Source organism: Eumetopias jubatus, unplaced genomic scaffold, assembly GCF_037043125.1.
Source record: "Eumetopias jubatus isolate StellerSeaLion01/CBP00866 unplaced genomic scaffold, mEumJub1_p1.0 scaffold_14, whole genome shotgun sequence".
Classification (NCBI taxonomy): Eukaryota; Metazoa; Chordata; class Mammalia; order Carnivora; family Otariidae; genus Eumetopias; species Eumetopias jubatus.
The window spans coordinates 4457326-4475741 of NW_028274820.1; the positions used below are offsets into that span (position 1 = coordinate 4457326).

Here is an 18416-nt window from a genome sequence, read left to right on the forward strand (position 1 = left end):
GTTAGCCCAGGATTGGTTACAGCCAAGATTCGAGTTCTGCCATCTGTCTCACCACTCAACACAGGGACGTTTCAAGACAGGTCTGTGACACCACAATAAAACACTGTACCTGCCTTCAGGGAGTAGTGAATCTCACATTCATACCATCCGAAGATGACAAAGATTTTTCTCATTGGAGTCCATCCTGTCTCTTTATAATTGTTTGGACGGTTTCAGAAGACTCATGGATTTTTTTTTTGCCTTTTGTACCTGGGGGTCTATGAGACGCTGGGCATACGGCCGGTTTCGAGCTGGCTCCAGGGGCTGCTTAGTTCAGCTTTGGCCGACTTGTGGACCCTCAGTCTCAGGGCAGACACACAGGTGGGGCCACGGGCCTTTATCCCTTCTGTGGTCAGCGGCCGTAGCCCTGCGCCGCACAGCAGCCTGGAAAATTCAGGTCACACTTCAGACCTGTTCAGTGGCTTTCAGAAATAGAAGAAAACCCCTCCCCATCCAGAAGAAGTGACAGTCATTCTTGTCTTCTTCGTGACTAGTACTGATACTACAGAAATTGAAGATACGGAGTCCACAGGCACCGTAAAGGCTATTATATATATGCATGTATTTGCCCCTGACTACATAGTTCGGTCCCCTGAACCCCCACCCCCACCATCTGTCGCCGGGTCTGCTGCAAACTGGCCTCACAGCTCAGATCCACACACCTGAACCAAAGAGACAGAGGTGCACCTCCCTGCCAACACTGAAACAGAGGTGACCTGAGTTCAATTCAACAGATGGACTCAGTTTGTTGCTTAGAGAAGGTCTGTCTTGCCAGGTTGTCCAGCAGAGCATAAATGAGCAGATTTCGTTGAGGTCACCTGCTGCTGAGGCCACAGATTTCCCTGTCCACGGGGCTCCCAGAGGTCATCCGCTAGGGCACCCACGACCTCTGAGGCTGGGCCAGGACCCCGAGGGCACCCACCAGCACGTGCAGCGGCTGGTCCCTCGGGGCAGGACATTCGCTCTCACCACCAAGGGCGGCTCTTCCCAGTGGGTTTTCTGTTTTTAAACCAATGTGAGGAGCCAAGCCATGTGTCAGCAAACAGGAAGGTTTGGGTGCTCTCCCGGCCTCGCTTTGCTGCCATCATGAGCTTCCCTTCTCCCTGCGTGAGTGCACTAGCGACGTCTGAGGCAGAGTCCCTGAAAGAGTGGGGGACAAAGACGGAAGCGCCCATGTTGCCCATCTGCCAGGCTGGAGGTGTATTCATTATTGATGGAGGGAGTGCGAGAGCTGCTCACATATGCAGCCCTGCCTGGGTAAATGAGACATTCTTCAGCAAATTGCTTCGTTTTTTGATTGCTGATTGTACGCGTGTCACCAAGCTGACTCAAGGTTCATCGATGCATGCTCAGTAAATTAGAAAGAACATAACTATGGATCAGCCAAGAGAATGAATTCTGTGCCTACAATGACCCAGGGCCATTTAATTTTCTGCTTAATTTTGTTGCAGTCAGTTTGCATTTTGGGTTATTATGCAGTAGGAAATTAACAATAAATAACAAATTTGGTCCTCCTGTGCTTGTAATGATATTTTTATAAATCTTTGTAATGCTGTTTTTAAAAGGATCAAGGTCTGTGCCAGTCTGATACTCCAGCAAGTATGTGAGGAGGAAAATGCATTATTCTTGGTAGATAACCTTGCCGTTAAATACATAGAATGTCTCTCTCTCTCTTTCTTTCTCTCTCTTTCTCTCTTTCGTATCTTATTAGTAATTTGCTTTAAACTAAAATCCGTTCCTCTCTTTCTCAGATAACCTGAGGACAATGGACGCTGATGAGGGTCAAGACATGTCCCGAGTTTCAGGTGAGACCCTTGTGGGGTACCTGTATGGGGGGCCCCATGAGGACCCCTCCCTGGGGTGCCAGGAGCCGCGGCGCTCGCTGTGTTCCCGAGGGAGGAAGACAGGCTGTCCTGCAAAAGGGAAGACCAAGATGGAATTCGTGTCAATGTTTTATGGCAACTCTTAAGCTCATCCCAGGTTGAGAACCTGAGCAGAATAATCTCCAAGCATAAAATGGGTTTTGCTGGGAAATCCGAGAGCACCCCAGAGAAGGTCCAATAAATGTGGATACTCTTGGGGGGAAATGACTGATGGATCTGCTCTGGACCTCAAACAGGTGCTGATGGTGGTGTTTAAGAGGGAGGAAGAGTGAGGGAGGGGAGCGGGAGAAAGAAATTGAAAAGCATAGTTTTGAGGCACAAGTCAGAATATCTGGTAAGCTCCCCACCCACATACATTTTTTTTTCAAGCCGTATTGGACGTGGCTCTTGTCATTTTGGGAGACCCAGGAAGTGGAGCTGTGGGTAATGTGACATGAGGCCTAAGGGCAGGTCACAGACTGTCCCACTAGGCAGGGCTGAGCCCGTCCAGCAAAGCCCAGCATAGCTCCTGTGTTCCTAAGCATAGGAAGCCCACCTTCCATCTGGCCCCGTACCCAGAGGTGTCCGGCTGCAGAAGCAACCTCTGTGGCCTGTGGGTTTTCATTATTTTACCTTTCAGAGCCTCCCAGGCTCCTGGCCAATCCCGGGTGGGCGTCTGTTGGAGAATGGCCTGGCCTGGTCATCTGGGCCTGGCTGACCTGCCCCCCCACCTGTTTCTAAGTTTTTATTGAATTCTGTGCCCCGGTCTAAGTCAGTCCTCATGACAGAGACTGGGGCCACACGTGTGGCAGCTCACTCACTGGCGAGTGTGCAGGGGAGGAGATTCAAGTACTTGCCACAATCCCAGACATCTCCCGCCTCCCCTGGGCCAGCTACTCCGGTCATTTGGCAAGTGTGGACTTGAACTCTCTGGGCTGCAAAGAAGGAGTTCACCCTAGGGCCGCGCCCACAAGTGCGCGGAGCGTTTCGAGCAGATGCTCACCACAGTATTGACGCTAATGTCCGAAAACCGGGGCATTTCCCTTGTTCATCCCGCTCTTCCGAACAAGGATGGCCTGAATACCTTCATAGCGGAACACGTCCAAGACCTATGCCAACGTGCCGGCGGTGTCCGGGAGGGTGCACAGTGTGATCCGTTCTGTAGGATAAACACACATCGCACGCACACATGCACATGCGCGCGCACACACACTTCCTACATGCTTGCCCATGAGAGAGATTTACTGACCTAGACTTCCCCTGGGGAGTTTGGTGATGGGCTATGGAAGACGGGGGGTCTTTCGCTTTACATCTAGTATCTACTGTCTTTAAGTTCTATTTGCATTGGTTTCCCTTGAGCACATTCTTTGATTCTGAACCCTGAACCGGAAGTACACCAACAACAAAATATGATTTCAATGAAAAAAAAAAAAAAGATTGGCTCTTTGAAGCCTCTCACTGGCCTGTGGGGGAGAGGTCTGGTGGCTGTTGGGCAACAGGCCTGCAGGGAGGTGGAGGAGGGGGGAGAAAGTGTGTGTCCCTCCCTGGGTTAGTGCCCCCCCGCCCCCCCCCCCGCCCCGCCCGGGGTTTCAGGCCTTGGCTAGAGGGGATTAGCAGTTCAAAAACACAGGATGTCAACAATTTCCAAATGCCAAGAAACCCTTTCATTGTTTTTGCTGTCTCTTGAGTTTCTGAGGTGACACTTGCAAGAAGCATCTGTCCATCTGTCCTCTCCTGTCCCAGAGCCAGAGCTGAAAGCCCCCGGCCCAGGCAGACATCTCCAGAATGTTTCTTATGAGCAAGTCTGTGTCCCCATCTCCTATCTTGTTCACCACCAGAACAAAAGCCTCCTTTTTTCCCTCATAGTTTTCTTGCCCTTAACATGAGGCTAAACGCTCCATTTTTCCTGGACACTGGCTTTTGAAAGTGGGATTTGGGGGAGCAAGAATGAAGGGAGACCCGTGGCCCAAGACTGCCTGAAAAAGGAAACTCTCCTGTGGTTGAGAAGGTTCAAGACTCGATCTGAAATTCACTTTGTGTACACTTAGCAGAGGAAATGCTACTTCCAAAACTGGAAGAGCACTCTTGGTCCATGTAACTTGAAGCATTCTAAACAGCGAGCAGAGCATCTGAAGGGTCCTGCCATTGTTCCTAAAGATTTGAAGGATTCTTCTTCTCCTTCTTGCTGCTTCTAGAACTAAAACCTAATCACATCCCTTTGTCTTTTCCATTTCTGAAAATTGAGGGTAGTGACAGTTATAGAATAAGAATGTCCAGGGGCGCCCGGGTGGCTCAGTCGGTTAAGCGTCTGCCTTCGGCTCAGGTCATGATCTCAGGGTCCTGGGATCGAGCCCCATGTCGGGCTCCCTGCCCGGTGGGGAGGCTGCTTCTCCCTCTCTCTCTGCCCACCCCTGCTCATGCGCTCTCTCTCTCTCTCAAATAAATAAATAAAATCTTAAAAAAAAAGAATAAGGACATACATTTAGTCAAACAGAAGTTGGCATTCTTGATCTGTGGAGGAATATATTACTCAATCCCCCTCTGTCCCCAGAAAATTCTTCACTGTCATGTTCTACCCACAGGAAAGAAAACAATAAACTTTCTAAGTTGAACCAGGAAGTTGCCACTTTCCTGGGTTCAAAAATGCCCCAGCATGAACAGTTCCATCAGTATCTGTGAAATATTCACTTGAAAAAGAAATAATATCTGACTTTTTTTTTTTTTCAAATCACCTGATTCTTTCTTTCTGAGGGTTTTTCCTATAGGGCATATCTCATTCATTCTTTGGGTAAAGTTGTGTGTGTGTGTGTGTGTGTGTGTGTGTGTTTGTCTCTTTCTTCTTTGTCAGCCTTTCCAAAATATTTTTATTCCTGTGCATTATTTTTTGTTTTGGTTTTTAAGGGAAGAGACAGCTCATGGGGGATTGTGAGGCCAGTATCCGTCTCCCATCTTTGTCCCCAACTATGGGCCCTGAGACAGGTTTCTCGCCTCCTGGAAGGACCACTGTAGTGTCATCTGCAAGAAGAGGGATGTGAGCCAGTTGATATTTAAGGATCATTTGGTTCCTGTGATCCTAAAGGTGTACTGGATGTGTTCTCAACGGTATTTGTGATGTTTGTTAGGACATAGAAACGAGAAGTATGCTCTGTAGACAGACATAGTCTGCTTAGGGAAATGAAGCTCATCTCTACTGAAATAGGAGTGGAAATGTTCATCCTAGGAAATCACACTGATTGAAAGCTTACATTTACCAAACACTGCCCTGAGTGTTGTCTCTTTTCAACTTTACAAGCACCCAGTGAAGAAGATACAGTTACCATTTTCAGTTTGCGTGGAGCTGAGATTTGGGAAACTTCAGGAATGGGCCAGAAGCCCCACAGGGAGCCAGACATGGCACTGGAGTGCAAGTTTTCCCACTCTTCTAGAGTGGGGAGTCTGTACTCTGACTTTTTCTTTACCCCCAGGAATTATGTTCCCCTGGGTAATTGCATACAAAAACACTCATGCACTTGGGAGATGGGGAATCATAGAACTTTGTTGGATGAATTATAATCTACTTGAGAAATTAACTTGCTTGCTTTTGATAAGCTCATTATATAGTTTTCTCATCTAATTTGCCCCAAACACTCCTCATAGGTAATGCTTTATTTGAAGCAAAGGCAAGTAGTAAGATTAAATATAAGTTGCTAAGAAGTTTCTTTCATTTTTCTAAATAAGGGAAATTACATTGCACTTCCTGAATTATTCCATGAGAAGTACTTGATCTCTTGCTGTCTTCAGCTCCACATGTCGTCTGTCTTTGTACATGAACTTGGGGGAAATGCGGGCACTTGATGCTACGCAGACCTCATGCTTTTGTGGTTTGCTGCCATTTAGAAACAACCCTATAGGCTTCTTCAGCATATAAGCATTCACACATGTTATTATTTTATCTTCACAGAAGCCCTGTGAGTTAGACCAAAATCACGGTTTTTAGCCTCATTTGTCTGTTGAGGAAACCATCTTCAAGGGGTGACTTCCTCCATGTTTCTGTCCGAACCATATCCCAGGTCAACCATGTGTTAATGTTTGGGATGTGTTGACTTAATAACCTTACTTTTGTATCTTTTATGATCTTTCCAAGATTTTGCATTTTCAGTGGTTCACGGGGCATATTTTTTTTAAAATCAACACGCAAATAATCTTCACTTGACAATGTTTTCACAAAGTGGTACATATTCACCGTAGAAATCTCCCAACAGTGAGAGAATCTGGGGGCCACGGGGCACACGGGCTCATGGGAGTGAGTCATGTCTCGGCACCACCCAGACTTTGGGGGCTTTTAGGCAAATCAGGCCACCTCTTAAAATCTCTCACCGAGTGAAGGTGAGCCAAGGCTGTGCCCTATATCTCCTTCTGCTCTCCTCCAGGTCTGACATTTTCCTGGACACCACTGTATACACCAGGGACGACTGTTTGCTCTCCCTTCTCCCTCTGTGCTTCTCCCATGTAGGGAGCTCCTGTTGATCAGTCTGACCCATGCATCTTGGAATCATCATCCTTCCTGCTTCCTTCGTTCCTCTTTTTTCCCCCCATGCAGGAAGCAGTGGGAGACCTGAGGCACAGGCTGATGGGTGCTGGAGACCTGGCACTGCACTCAGTGCGGGAGCCCGGCCGGACCCACAGAACCCTTAGCGGGCAGATCTGTCATGTAAGCATCCTCAACAATGTGTAGTTGGCCTTATTCTCTAACACACAGAGCAGTTAAATTACCAAAAGAGCAATCAAGAGTTACTTGGACACGCTTTAGCTCAGTGGAGCAGAGACAACGTCCCTTCACCGGATAAGTCCTGATTCTTTACCCAGGATGACCATGGAGTACTCCGAAGGGAAGTGTCACCGGGAAGGTAAAATATGCTCATAAAGCTTAGTTGCTCAGCCTCCCACGCCCACCCATAATAACGGCACCTGGTTGATTACAAAGACACATGTGCACGCCACCTTGCTCTATATTCCTCTAATCTTGGGGTCCGTTGGCTCATCCAGGGGTCTCCACTGTCTCTTCTGGAGGAGGGGGGTCCTCAGGAGGTCTTTGAGAAGGCCGGTGGCCTGGGTCTCCCAGTCTCCCCTCCTCCCCGCCCCCCCCCCCTGTAATATCCCCACTTGACACAGAAGTCTGGTTTTATGTATTGAAGTTCTGTGTAAGGTTAGTCTTCAAACAAAAAAATGAAGATTCCTCTGACCACCTCCCTGAAGTTCTCTAAGTTTGAGAACCGTTGCTCTAGGCAATGGTAAGGAAAACCCAGTTATCAGATGGTCCATATACCTCCTGCATTCTCCCGTTCAGCTTTTCCACATCTGTGGAATCGGTATACGAGAACACCGAGACTTTTAGCCACTATTACTCCTCATGAGTTAGAGCCCTGGAAGTATCACTGACCTAACACACATCGACGAGGCTTTCCCATCACACGAGCCCTTTCGCTCAATTCCTCTCTGGCTTTTTGTTTTTTCTTGGGAAATTCTTACAATCCCGCCCCTCCTTTAACGATGTGTCTTGCACTGGCTGTCCAAATATACCCATTAATGCTCTTTCTGAAAACCTACTGGCTGTGGTGATTGCAGCTAAGCTGCGAATACTCCACTGTGAAGTCTCCTTCCTGGAGAATGCACCGCTGTCCCCCAGAGCATCGTCTTGGTGCCTGCCTGCGCAATGCCCGTTCAGCTACCTACGCCCGCGAGGTCTCGTCCTCTGCCAGGGACGCTTGCATTCGTCTTGCCCATCCCCTGAAGTGTTGGTATTGCTCGTCCAGATGGTTATTCAAATAGGCAGGCACACTCCTGTCTTCCTGGCCGTGTTTTCTAGGTCCTTCAACACCGTCCTTGCAAAAAGTCTGGGCTCGTCTGTGCGGGGATGTCCTCCGCCTGGGAAGCCAAGTTGCCAGCCCAGCCAGCAAGCGTGTGACCCCCGCCTTCCACTTCTCTGTTAACCTCCTTTAGGACCAGCATCTCCGCCCATCTTCTAGAGCAGCTCTGATAGGTTATTTTGCATCAGCTTCAGGCCTTACCATCTGTTCCTTGCATGTGGTTTGTGTCTCCTAACCTAATTTTAAGCGATGTCTAGGTTGGGAGATACAGGTGTTTCAGTTTCAAAGGAAAAAAAAAAAACACACACACACACACATTTTCCGCCAGTCCTGGCTTTCCAGTGCTGGATTTCTGGGAGTGGGGTGGGGGTGGGGAGGGGTGGGTTCCCCATTGCTGGAGCCTGTGGTTGCACGGAATTCTGATGCGGTCACAATAGATACAGCCATCCTGGAAAACCCTGTTTCATTTGGTAAATATCACTTTGTGAAGGATAAGCCACTTCTGAGTTGTGTGGATTCTATTTTTGTGTTTCAAAGATAAGAATTCCACAGAAGGAATCCTGGCCCCAGGAGGCCTCAGAGTCCCTCTTCCTGCCTTTTGCAAGCTTGCTTCCCTGCCCCGCCACCCCGCCCAGCTGGATCAAACTAGGCTGCTGGGAGAATATTCCCTGACTCTTTAAAAGCCAGTGAGCAGACCCAGAATGTATAGGTCTGACCAAGATAACCAGTCAGGTGACCTTAAAAACAAATTAATCTGAAGGTGGAATGAAGCCCACATCCAGGAGGGTGTACTGGAGCTACCTTGCAGGAAAAATTATGGCATAATGTGTGGCAAGCCTTACAAACGCAAGATGCCTGGGACGCCTGGGTGGCTCAGTCGGTTAAGCGTCTGCCTTCGCTTAGGTCATGATCCCGGGGTCCTGGGATCAAGTTCTGCATCGGGCTCCCTGCTTAGCGGGGATTCTGCTTCTCCCCCTGCTTGTGTGCTCTCCCTCTCTCTCTCTGACAAATAAATAAATAAAATCTTTTTAAAAAATGTAGATGCCTTTTGACCCACTCATGAAACTTCTGGAACACTTACCAAGAACACATGCAAAGGCTCACTACTAGGCCGTTCGCCATGGTGTTGCTTAATAGGGAAAGAGATTGGAAACAATATAAATTCGAAAATAGAAGAAGGATTTAAATAAATCCTGGTGTAGCCGTGCAATGGGGCATCACACAGACGTCATAAACAAAGTTGTGGGAGTTTGGCCACTGGCGTGGAAAAGTGACCATGGGAATGTCTGACGACCACCGTTCCTTTTGATAAAATAGATCCCCGACTATTACCCTTAACATATAAATACATACGTACGTGTGCAGCATCCTTGCTGGCCGCACTGCAGTGACCTCCACCCTCGGTGGCGACCACAGCCCCAGTAACTCAAGCTGCTATTTGTCTCCTCAGGGAAGGAAAGCCCTCCAGTGAGCGACACTCCAGATGATGGGGATGAGCCCATGCCGGTCCCCGAAGACCTTTCCACCACGTCTGGGGGACAGCAGAGCTCCAAGAGTGACAGAGGAGTGGGTGAGTCGACCGTCCGTGTGTCCGGTTGGTGGGCTTTCGCACGCTCTGTTCCCATAACACCTCGGTTCCTCCATATTCTTCCAAAGTCAGTGGTTGGGTGGTGGGATCATTGTACCTGCTGTTTCCCTTCAACGGCCGTGTTAAGAAGATGTGGGAGAAAGATCAGCGGGAGGGGCCCTGGTGTGTGCAGGAGGATACACACAAGTCACTGAGGCTGTGACACCCCCACACGGGGACCACGGGGCAGAGAGGAAGAGCTTCCCGCCAGGGGGGCACGTCCCTAGCCCGTTCTCCTATCCTCTGGGTGCTTCGGGAACATCTGATTTTATGGATGGTAGGTAGTGAAAATTATACATTTGATGTGCTAAGGCAGTCGGGCGAGTTAGTTTGAGCTTTGCTTTAGAAGAAGCCAAATCTGTCCATGTTATGTTGTCCCTCTCAGCTGTGTTTCTCAAATGCCAAATGCAGCTCCAAATACAAAATTTGAGAGAGAAAAATGGTTAAATGTCAAAAATGCCGTTTCTCGCACACCTTTTTCCATAAAGAGGTAGGTGTGTAAGTTTCTGCAGTCTCTCCCTGCTGTTAACATACACAGCGCAGGTCATGTTCGCAAAACCTGGTCTCCCCTCTTTATTACGGAGGCCCCAAGAAATTCAGCGAAATAACCGAGGTCACGTACAGAGTCAACGTGAGACTCGATTTCTAACTTAAAGACTAGTTTTCACACCTTTATACCCTGTTCTCATGAGACAATGAGTCAGCAATTCCTTAGAATACCTATTTTCTCTTTCTTTTTTTTTTTTAAAGTAAAAAAAAAAAAACTGTGATATTGAGATTCACCTGTGTGCACAAAAGGATATCACGAAGGGTGAGCCGGTCACACGAGGTGGGTTGAATCCCACGTGGGGCAACTCCACAGCTAAGGAGGACAACGTGTGTAAAGTTCTCAGGGTTATAAAAACCACCCTAGCTCTCTCCCTATAGGACATCCTGATATAGTAACTAAGAGATGTGTTTTGTGTGTTTTCATGTGTCTTAGAAACCAGTGAGTCTTTGGGTATTTTCACGTGTCTTAGAAACCAATGAGACTTTGGGTATAAGGGTTCTTTTAAAAAATAGCTATGCAATGAATTCTACCAACAGACAAGGATAGTGGTTAAAGCCATTTGATGCAAATGAACCAAGAAAACAAGTACCTTTATGACTTATTTTCCCCTATTAGAGCATAGCTCCTGGATGTGGGAGAGTGGGTGGGAAGCAAAGCACTTCTGGATTTTCCGCTCCGCTCTATATGCATCATTTCGGGGGTTCCCAGAGTTGGGACACAGGAGAGCATGCTTCTTTGTCATCGATGCATTTATTTTTAAGATTGCCTTGCATTTGTTGCGAGTGGTACTGGTATATCATATACCATGCTACTACAACACTTCCATTCAAGACACGTTTACGTGAAGTAGAAAGTCAAATTTCAGTAAAACTCTTAAGCCAGTGAGGGTGCACGTATATGGTAAAGGTTTGCAAAGGTGGCACATGGATGGCTAATGTCAGGGCGACCTTGCTTTGTCTCCTTTGTCTGTCCTTGAAGCAACCAGTGAGGCGGGTACTGTCCTCTGCACTTCGGGTTGCAGCAAGCATGGGCTCATGACCCACCTGGGACCCGGGGCGGGGAGGGGCTCAGAAGAAATTACGTGGATATGTAGCCACTAAGCATTCGAGTGACCCGAGAGCCCAGACATCAGCGTTAGGACTCTGGGGTCATTGCGGGGGAAATCAGGGAGCGCTCCCCAAAATCCCCAGAGTGGCCCTGCAGCCCGTGAGCCCTGGTTGTGATGGGTGTCCTTTAGAGAACTGAAAGTTCTCTAAAGAAGAGAACTGATTCCTGGAGAGCAGAGGACAGCACTCAGTGCACTTGGTAGAGGTCAATACACGCTCCCTACAGATGCCTTCACAGTGTTCTCGATACACGGCCCCCGGTCAGCTGCCAGGGACTGGAAGTTCCTACTGGGACAAGGTCGCCAGGCTCCTGGTGGGTGCTCCTGCCTGCTTCCCAGGCTGAGTCTCTTGGCTGAGGCTTGAGCTGCAGGTGCCAGCGCGGCCAGGGCAGGTGGGCGTGAAGCCGGGGGCTGGCCCATGACTCCCTGCAGCCCCCCGCCGGTGCTCCCTCACGGCTGCATGTGACAGGATTTGCATGCCACTTCTCCTTGTAGGATGGAGTTTGTGCCAAATGAATTCCAGAATTGTAAAATTTAAAGCACCCGAAAAACCTCTTTGCTGGGTTTGTAAAGAGCCGCTGCCGCGGCCGTAGGGCCACATGGCGAAAGCCCTTTGAAGTGGGTGGCGAGACACGGTTTCAGGGAGCCAGCACGCCTTAGGAGGGGCCGGGGACCAAAGGGGCGATGGATCTCTGCCAGGAGGCCCAGAAATGCAAAAGCACCTAGGACAGTCACGCACGCTAGAGGGGAGGGGTTTGAGGAGCGGGTAGTGAGACAGAGAATCCCGAAAGACCACGTCCAAAGAGCCATCAAGGACCTTACTTGTGCTTCCCGGGGACAAAGTTTTAGAAACCATCCTTTGGGATTTTCGAAGGCAACCAGCTACCATTAGTGTGCAGTGGTCGCTGGTTGACTGAAGTGAGCGTTAAACCAGTTAGGTACACACACAGCAATGGGAGACAGTGGGCAAAGGCAGGGGAGTCCTCCCAGGGGAGGACAGGGAGGTACGTTTGAAGCTACATGTCCTCAGCTCAGCGGGAAGGAGCCAGAAGAGCAGGGGAGCTGCTTCGGAGGACAGACAACAGGAAACCATAAGCAGCCCCTCCCTGCACTGAAGTAGTCAAGGGGTGGAGAGGGTGGGTGGCGCAGGGGGAGGTGGCGGCGCAGAAAAGACGCATCTCAGACTCCGGAGGGCCACGTCCATCCGAGCCCCGCTCCCAGCCGGGCGCCTCTGGCCAGACTTTTACCGCGGAGCCCGTTTCCTCATTTTCACAACAGCAGTGAAACTCCTCTCACGGAAGGGCTTCCGGGGTCACGTGAAAACAGACAAACACACTTTGCTGAAGACAAAGCAGCAAAGACTTGCAGTGAAAAGGACAGTAAAGGGCAGAAAAAGGAAGCAATTTGTGCACAGCAGGTCTTTTAGAGATACAGGAGATAAGGGGTGAGGACACCTGTTGGGGCTTCGCTGGAGGGAAGGGAGAGAGGAAACAGGTAATGTTTGGAGCACATTTATTAATGTGGAAGAGCAGTTTATTAATAATAATAACAATAATAAAGAAATTGATCCCAGGGATGGGCAAACCACAAGAGAGGGGTTAGAATAGAGAGCTCGGGGGGCGCCTGGGTGGCTCAGTCGGTTAAGCATCTGCCTTCGGCTCAGGTCATGATCCCAGGGTCCTGGGATCGAGCCCTCCATTGGGCTCCTCGCTCAGCGGGAGTCTCCTTCTCCCTCTGCTGTTTCCCCTGCTTGTGCTCTTTCTCTGTCAAATAAATAAATAAAATCTTTAAAAAGAAAACAGAATAGAGAGCTCAGGGGTGCTGGCCATTGCCAGACCCAAGAGGAAGGACAAATGGCCAGACGCCAGACAGTGGGAAGTCTTCAGCAATAACAGACCCCTAGGGTGTCCGCTTTAGAAGGAGACAGGGGATGCTTTGGAAAAGCCATGAATCCTTACGACCAGGTGTAGACACATCAAATCTCAACCTTACTACCCAACACACCGGTGGGGAGTGGTAGAAATGAGCCCCCTGTGATGCGTGGTTGTGTTCATACGGACAGTGAGCTCTTCCCAGGGTGGCCTTCACCCCGTGTTGGGGGGATGCTGGAGGACCGTGTGGAAATATGGTCTCCTGGATTAAGAGAGAGAGATGGGGAACAGATGTCAGAGCAACCTTGGGTGGCCTCCATTTGATTCCGCGCCTGAGTAAGAGGAAACAGATTGGAAGTACAGCTTGAAGCCCTGAAGTTAGAGGAATCAGAGAACTTCCGGGCGGGGAGGGATTCAGTCTACTTAATGGGATGGGAGCTCGTGCTTCTGAAGTGGTCGCTTTAAAAATGAGAGAAATCTCACCTCTCTGAAGTGGTTGTGTATGAAACTGCTGAACGCAGACCGTGTACTCAGTGACCTCTTCAGGCAACCCCGCACTGAGGCGCCCCACCACGGCAGCCGGGCTGGGGAAGTGGAGAGTGGCTTGGGCTTTCTTCCCTTGGCCGGCGGCTTTGGAAGGGGTCTCCTGCAGGAATGACGGCAGGCTTGGCATCCAGGGGAGCAGATGAGCATTGCATGTAAAGAAACTAAAAGCTTTGTTATTTCCTTCCTTTATTCAGTGCCCCCCCGCCCCCGCCGTCTTCCTTCTGAGCTCCCTGTGAGTGTAGGTCTCCATGTCCTGACCTTGAGCAGAGGCGCAGCAGTGCTGTGGGACTGATGGGCACATGGCTCCCCCAAGCACAGTCCCCCAAGCACAGCCCAGTTGACCAGCAGGCCAAAGACTGGAGGCTGCCCCGGGGCTGACCAGGGTGTGCCGGAGCAGATACTCAGGATGAGCTTGCACAGCTTTTACTACAGACTTACTTGTCACTGGGTTGTCCCTGGTTACTCTTCAGTTACCCAGGGCTTGGGCGTGGGATGGCAGCATGCACATCTACAGGCCCTGCTTGCCTCTGTTCACTCGTGTGACCTACCCCCAGAGCTGGGAGGTGATCACCACGGTTTTGTCTGTGGTTTGTTTTAGGACTTCACGCTCGGAGGTCGCGTGTCATGGAGTGGTGTTTGGAGCGAAGCTCTGTGGCCTTCTTGAAGCTAAACTGGCACGGCCTTTGGGGCCTTTCTCTTGAATCTTTTGGCCAGGGTTAGAGTCACCCTGGCAGAAATGGAAAGAAAAAAAAAATCTAGATTTTTGTTTCTACTTTTTTTTTTTCTTTCCTGGAATCCAGGAAAATGATTAAGTACATGAAAACATTAATTTTTTTTAATTTATTCGACCAAAGTAAAAATCCCTTTACCACGTCGTGAGCTCGAGGACAGATTTGTCAGAAGAGTAACGTATTGTTAATCAGTTATTCTGGTGCCTAATCTCACCTTCATTTTCAAGTTTAGGCAGAATCCCAAGATGGCGCAGGGGGCAGACCTGTGGCTGAAATGTTTCTCGGCTGCTGGGCGGTGGTGGTGGGGAGGCGGGTAAGGTGCAGAGAGTTTTTCCCAATGGAAAGAGAAAGCAAGCTTTGGTCTAATTGGAGATTGGGCAGCCGGCACTGAGGACGGATGCTAAGCATGCTTATCTAATCAGCAGTTAGAGGAAGTTGTTTTTATCTGTGAAATGCATCTCTTCTGAACCGATAAACCCCATTGTAGCTAGGGAGAAATATTATCTCCCAGCATCTCCTGAGCATTAGCTGCAGCGAGCTCAAGCACCCTCGGATGGGATGTGCCCTTGTGAAAGCAGGCGCAAAGGGGAAAACTGTTTGCCAGACTTCAACTGGCTGGCTCTCTTGGGTTTGGGGTTTTTTTTTTGTTTTCCTTGGAGGAACAGCTAAAAGCAAAGTATCCCTCGGATCCTTGTTCACCTTGCTGTGTTAGTTCCTTGCTCCTGTTCGTAGCTGAGGTGTTGTGCAAGAGTGGAGAAATTTGTAAAATTCTCCATTACTCATCTTGCGGTTCACCCTATCTTGGAACGCCTCATGGAGAGGGGAGGTGTTGTCACCAGGACATTTGCAAACCAAGATGATTCCAGTTGGAAAGACTCTCATTTTCCTGCATCTCCCCAAACATGAGACATAGCTTTAAAACAACGATTTTCCCTGAGACTGGCAGGTTTTGGAAAGAGAGGTTGTTAGGTAGCACGTGTGTTGCTTCCTATTTAAAATTAAATTTTGTTTTGTTTTGTTTTAATCGTCTCCACTTTTGATGGCCAACCAGAGCATGTGGGAGTCTGGGCCCTGCAGAGCAGCGTGGCGTGTGGGGTCCCTGAGGGAAAAGCAAGCGACCAGGCGCTGCACCAGTACCATCTTGTCCCAGGTTTTGGTGTAGATGGGTGGGACCCAACAGCACAGCATTCAGAACATTCCTTGGAGAAAACGGAAACCGCTGTGTGTGTGTGCGTGTGCACGCGTGCATATGTGTGTGGTGTGTGTTTCTGCATGTGCTGTGTGTATATTGTCTGTAGTATGTGTCTGTAGGAGGGTGTGACGTGTGGTGGGTGTGCATGTGGTGTGTATGTGTGTATTGTGTGTGGTTTGTGTTTTTGCATGCGGTGTGTGTCTCTGTGGTGTGTATGTGTGCACTTTGTGTGGTGTGTGTTCATGCGTGCAGTGTGTGGTGTGTGTGTGTTCTGGGTGGTATCGGAGGAGCTCACAGTCGTTTCCCTGGAGGAGCATCTCCGGGCCTGGGATTCTGTCCCTGGCTCTGCTCATTTCAAGCTTGCTGGCGGCCCTGGCAGGTGGCTTCCCATCATTTCTGTCCCCATGTGCTGACGGGGGTCACTGCCCACTGCTGTCCTGTGGAAGCCCAGGCAGGGGTTCCCGTGGGAGACGGTCCTCCACGGGGGCTGCTGCAGTGTAATCAGTACCTCTGTCCGGTGGACTCGCTGTGAGATGTTCTGCAGGACCTGGGCGGACGTGTGCCTGTGACACGTGCTGGCAGGTGACTTCAGGGACAAGCTCTGATATGGTGACTGCATGAAAAGCCAGCATCCCTCAGAAATGAGGGAGCATACAGAGAGAGCAGGACACGGTCAGTGTAGCCAGACCCTCCGAGTCTCAGGAGAGAGCAGGGGATGAGGAAAAGGCCAGCCGGACTGGACGATGTCATTATGCCCCCCACACCCCATGAAGGCACACCCATCTGGAGGGACTGGTGCACGGCTCTGTTCCATTCTGTCCCACGAGGGCCAGCGTATCCTTGCCTGCTTGTGCCTGGATGTTAATGACCACGACGCCCTGGAAGTTCTCGAGGTCAGACCCAGAGCAGGGCCACCACGGAAGGCTTCCCCTGCTGAGCTTACTTGGGGATTTGTGCAGATACCGTTTCTGTTGGCTTAGTGTTTGCTCCAACCTCAGCTTCTCCAACTCTTAGGAAAGTCCATTCGAGCCCATTCATACGGATAGAGCCCTTCTTCGTGCCAGGCTGAGGCTTTAGTGCCAAATGCACCGGGAGTGGTGACCCGACGCCCTGCAGTCATGCTTAGCAGAGCTCACGGACAGGGGTGTAGCAAAGGAAGAGGTGCTCCTCACTGGGCCGGGCAGAGGGGAGAGGAGAGCTGGGGAGGACTCCCAGGGTTGACGTTTGAGCAGGTGGCCAAGGGGAGCCAGGTTGGACTTTAGGAACGGTGGCGGCTGGGTGAAGGGAGGAGGGTGCACAAGGAGAGGTACAAAGCGACCTGCTCTGGGGCATGAGGTGTGGTACTCAAATGGGAGCCCTCTTGGTGGGCCCGTGGGGAATGACCCTGCCCAACCTGTGTGCTGGGAAGATCACTGGTGACAGTCCTCAGGGTGGCGTGACTTGTGCCTGAGCTCGGGGGCTGTGGCGGGAAGAGCCAGGGCGCTGGGGATGTCTCTCCTCCGTGGCCACCATATTTGTCTACTTACTCAATGTGGGAACATGTGTGAGGTGGCTCAGCCTCCACCTTGGTGATGGCAGTGATTCTCCTGAACAGAATGGGAACACGGTGGGAGTTGGGGTTGACTTGACATCTGCTGGCAATCGGTAGCCGAGGAGCCTTCCGGAAGGCAGGTTGGGTGAGAGGTGGAGAAAGAGCTAGTTCTATTTCTACGGTCTGCGGGAGGGGGCTAGTTCTGGCTCTAGGGTCTGCGGGAGGGGGCTAGTTCTGGCTCTGGGGTCTGCGGGAGGGGGCTAGTTCTGGCTCTGGGGTCTGCGGGAGGGGGCTAGTTCTGGCTCTGGGGTCTGCGGGAGGGGGCTAGTTCTGGCTCTGGGGTCTGCGGGAGGGGGCTAGTTCTGGCTCTGGGGTCTGCGGGAGGGGGCTAGTTCTGGCTCTGGGGTCTGCGGGAGGGGGCTAGTTCTGGCTCTGGGGTCTGCGGGAGGGGGCTAGTTCTGGCTCTGGGGTCTGCGGGAGGGACGGCGGAGCACCAAGGGCCTTGGGAAATAAACGTGTATAGTTGTCTAGGAGAGAAGGCAAGGAAGGAGGCAGAGAATAAGCTGTTTGACTCGGACAAAAATTCTAGAAAGAAATATGGCGGAGGGGCCACCATGAGGAGCAATGACAATGAGGGTGAGAAGGGTGAGGAGTGCTGGAGAAGGGGCCCTTTGGGAGATCAGTGGTGGGTCCCCAGAAGCAGCTCAGCAGGGGTGGAGGCCCACGTGAAAATGTCAGGGAGCACCAGGGAGTGGGCGGAAGGTAGGAAGGCAGCCCCGCCTACGGGTTGACTTGTGAGAGGAGAATATGAAAGTGTGTTTGAAGGCCAACAGGAAGGAGCAGGTGAAGAGCATGGATTATGTGATAGCTGCCTGAGTGAAGGCCCAGGGGAGGCAGACAAGGCCATCTGGGAGCTGGGCTTGGGCTCCTCCTCGGCCATGTGCAGGCCTGCAGCATATCCCCCAGACGTCCTCACGGCCTTCTCCCTCACTGCCCTCAGGGGGCCACCCTTGAGCCCATCCGCAATGGCATCGCCGGTCCTTACCCTGCTGTTGTTCACTGCAGGGTCTGCCACCATGCAGGGGGAAAGCACTCCTCTGGGATTTGCTCAGTCTGCAGCCCCAGCGCCTGGGCCTTCTGTGCACTGAGTAGGAGTGCAGGGCATGTACCGAATGAGAGCACAGAACGGGGGCGCCGTTGCTCCCTCAGGTAGGACCCCAGAGAGAGGAAGTGAAGGGGAAGGAATCGACGGCTGGGTCTGAATTTAAGGTTCATCGTGTGGATTATTTTAGGTCACTGTTTCTCAGTGGGCACAGTTGGTATTTGGGGCATAGAAGCCTTCCTTGGCTGACACCGTCCCTCCTACTGGAGGATATTAGCCATGTGTGTCACACCTCACCCCAAATGTCCCCACACGTTTCCCAGGTGAGCCCCTGGATTGACGTCCTGCCATCGAGCCCTAGCACCTCATCCCCACACAGTCAGCTTTGGGCTGATTCATAGAGTCAGTGGTGTT

General features: G+C 50.8%; 1 protein-coding gene and 1 long non-coding RNA gene across 12 annotated transcripts in view; one reads left to right on the top strand and one right to left on the bottom strand.

Moving 5' to 3' along the window:
- The window catches only part of IKZF1 (IKAROS family zinc finger 1), a 95366-nt gene that overhangs the window by 13807 nt on the left and 63143 nt on the right, over positions 1-18416 (top strand). For all 11 annotated transcript variants that reach the window (XM_028108888.2, XM_088018210.1, XM_028108896.2 and 8 more), the window contains exons 2-3: positions 1791-1844; positions 9198-9317. In XM_028108888.2, the coding sequence (XP_027964689.1) occupies positions 1805-1844; positions 9198-9317 (160 nt within the window). In that variant the 5' untranslated portion in view covers positions 1791-1804. The remainder of the gene's footprint in view (positions 1-1790; positions 1845-9197; positions 9318-18416) is intronic.
- Positions 12542-13618, bottom strand: LOC148162487 (uncharacterized). The gene is made up of 3 exons (XR_015766709.1): positions 13384-13618; positions 13034-13162; positions 12542-12792 (listed from the first exon to the last, which is right to left on the bottom strand). It is a non-coding gene; the product is annotated as an uncharacterized LOC148162487 (long non-coding RNA).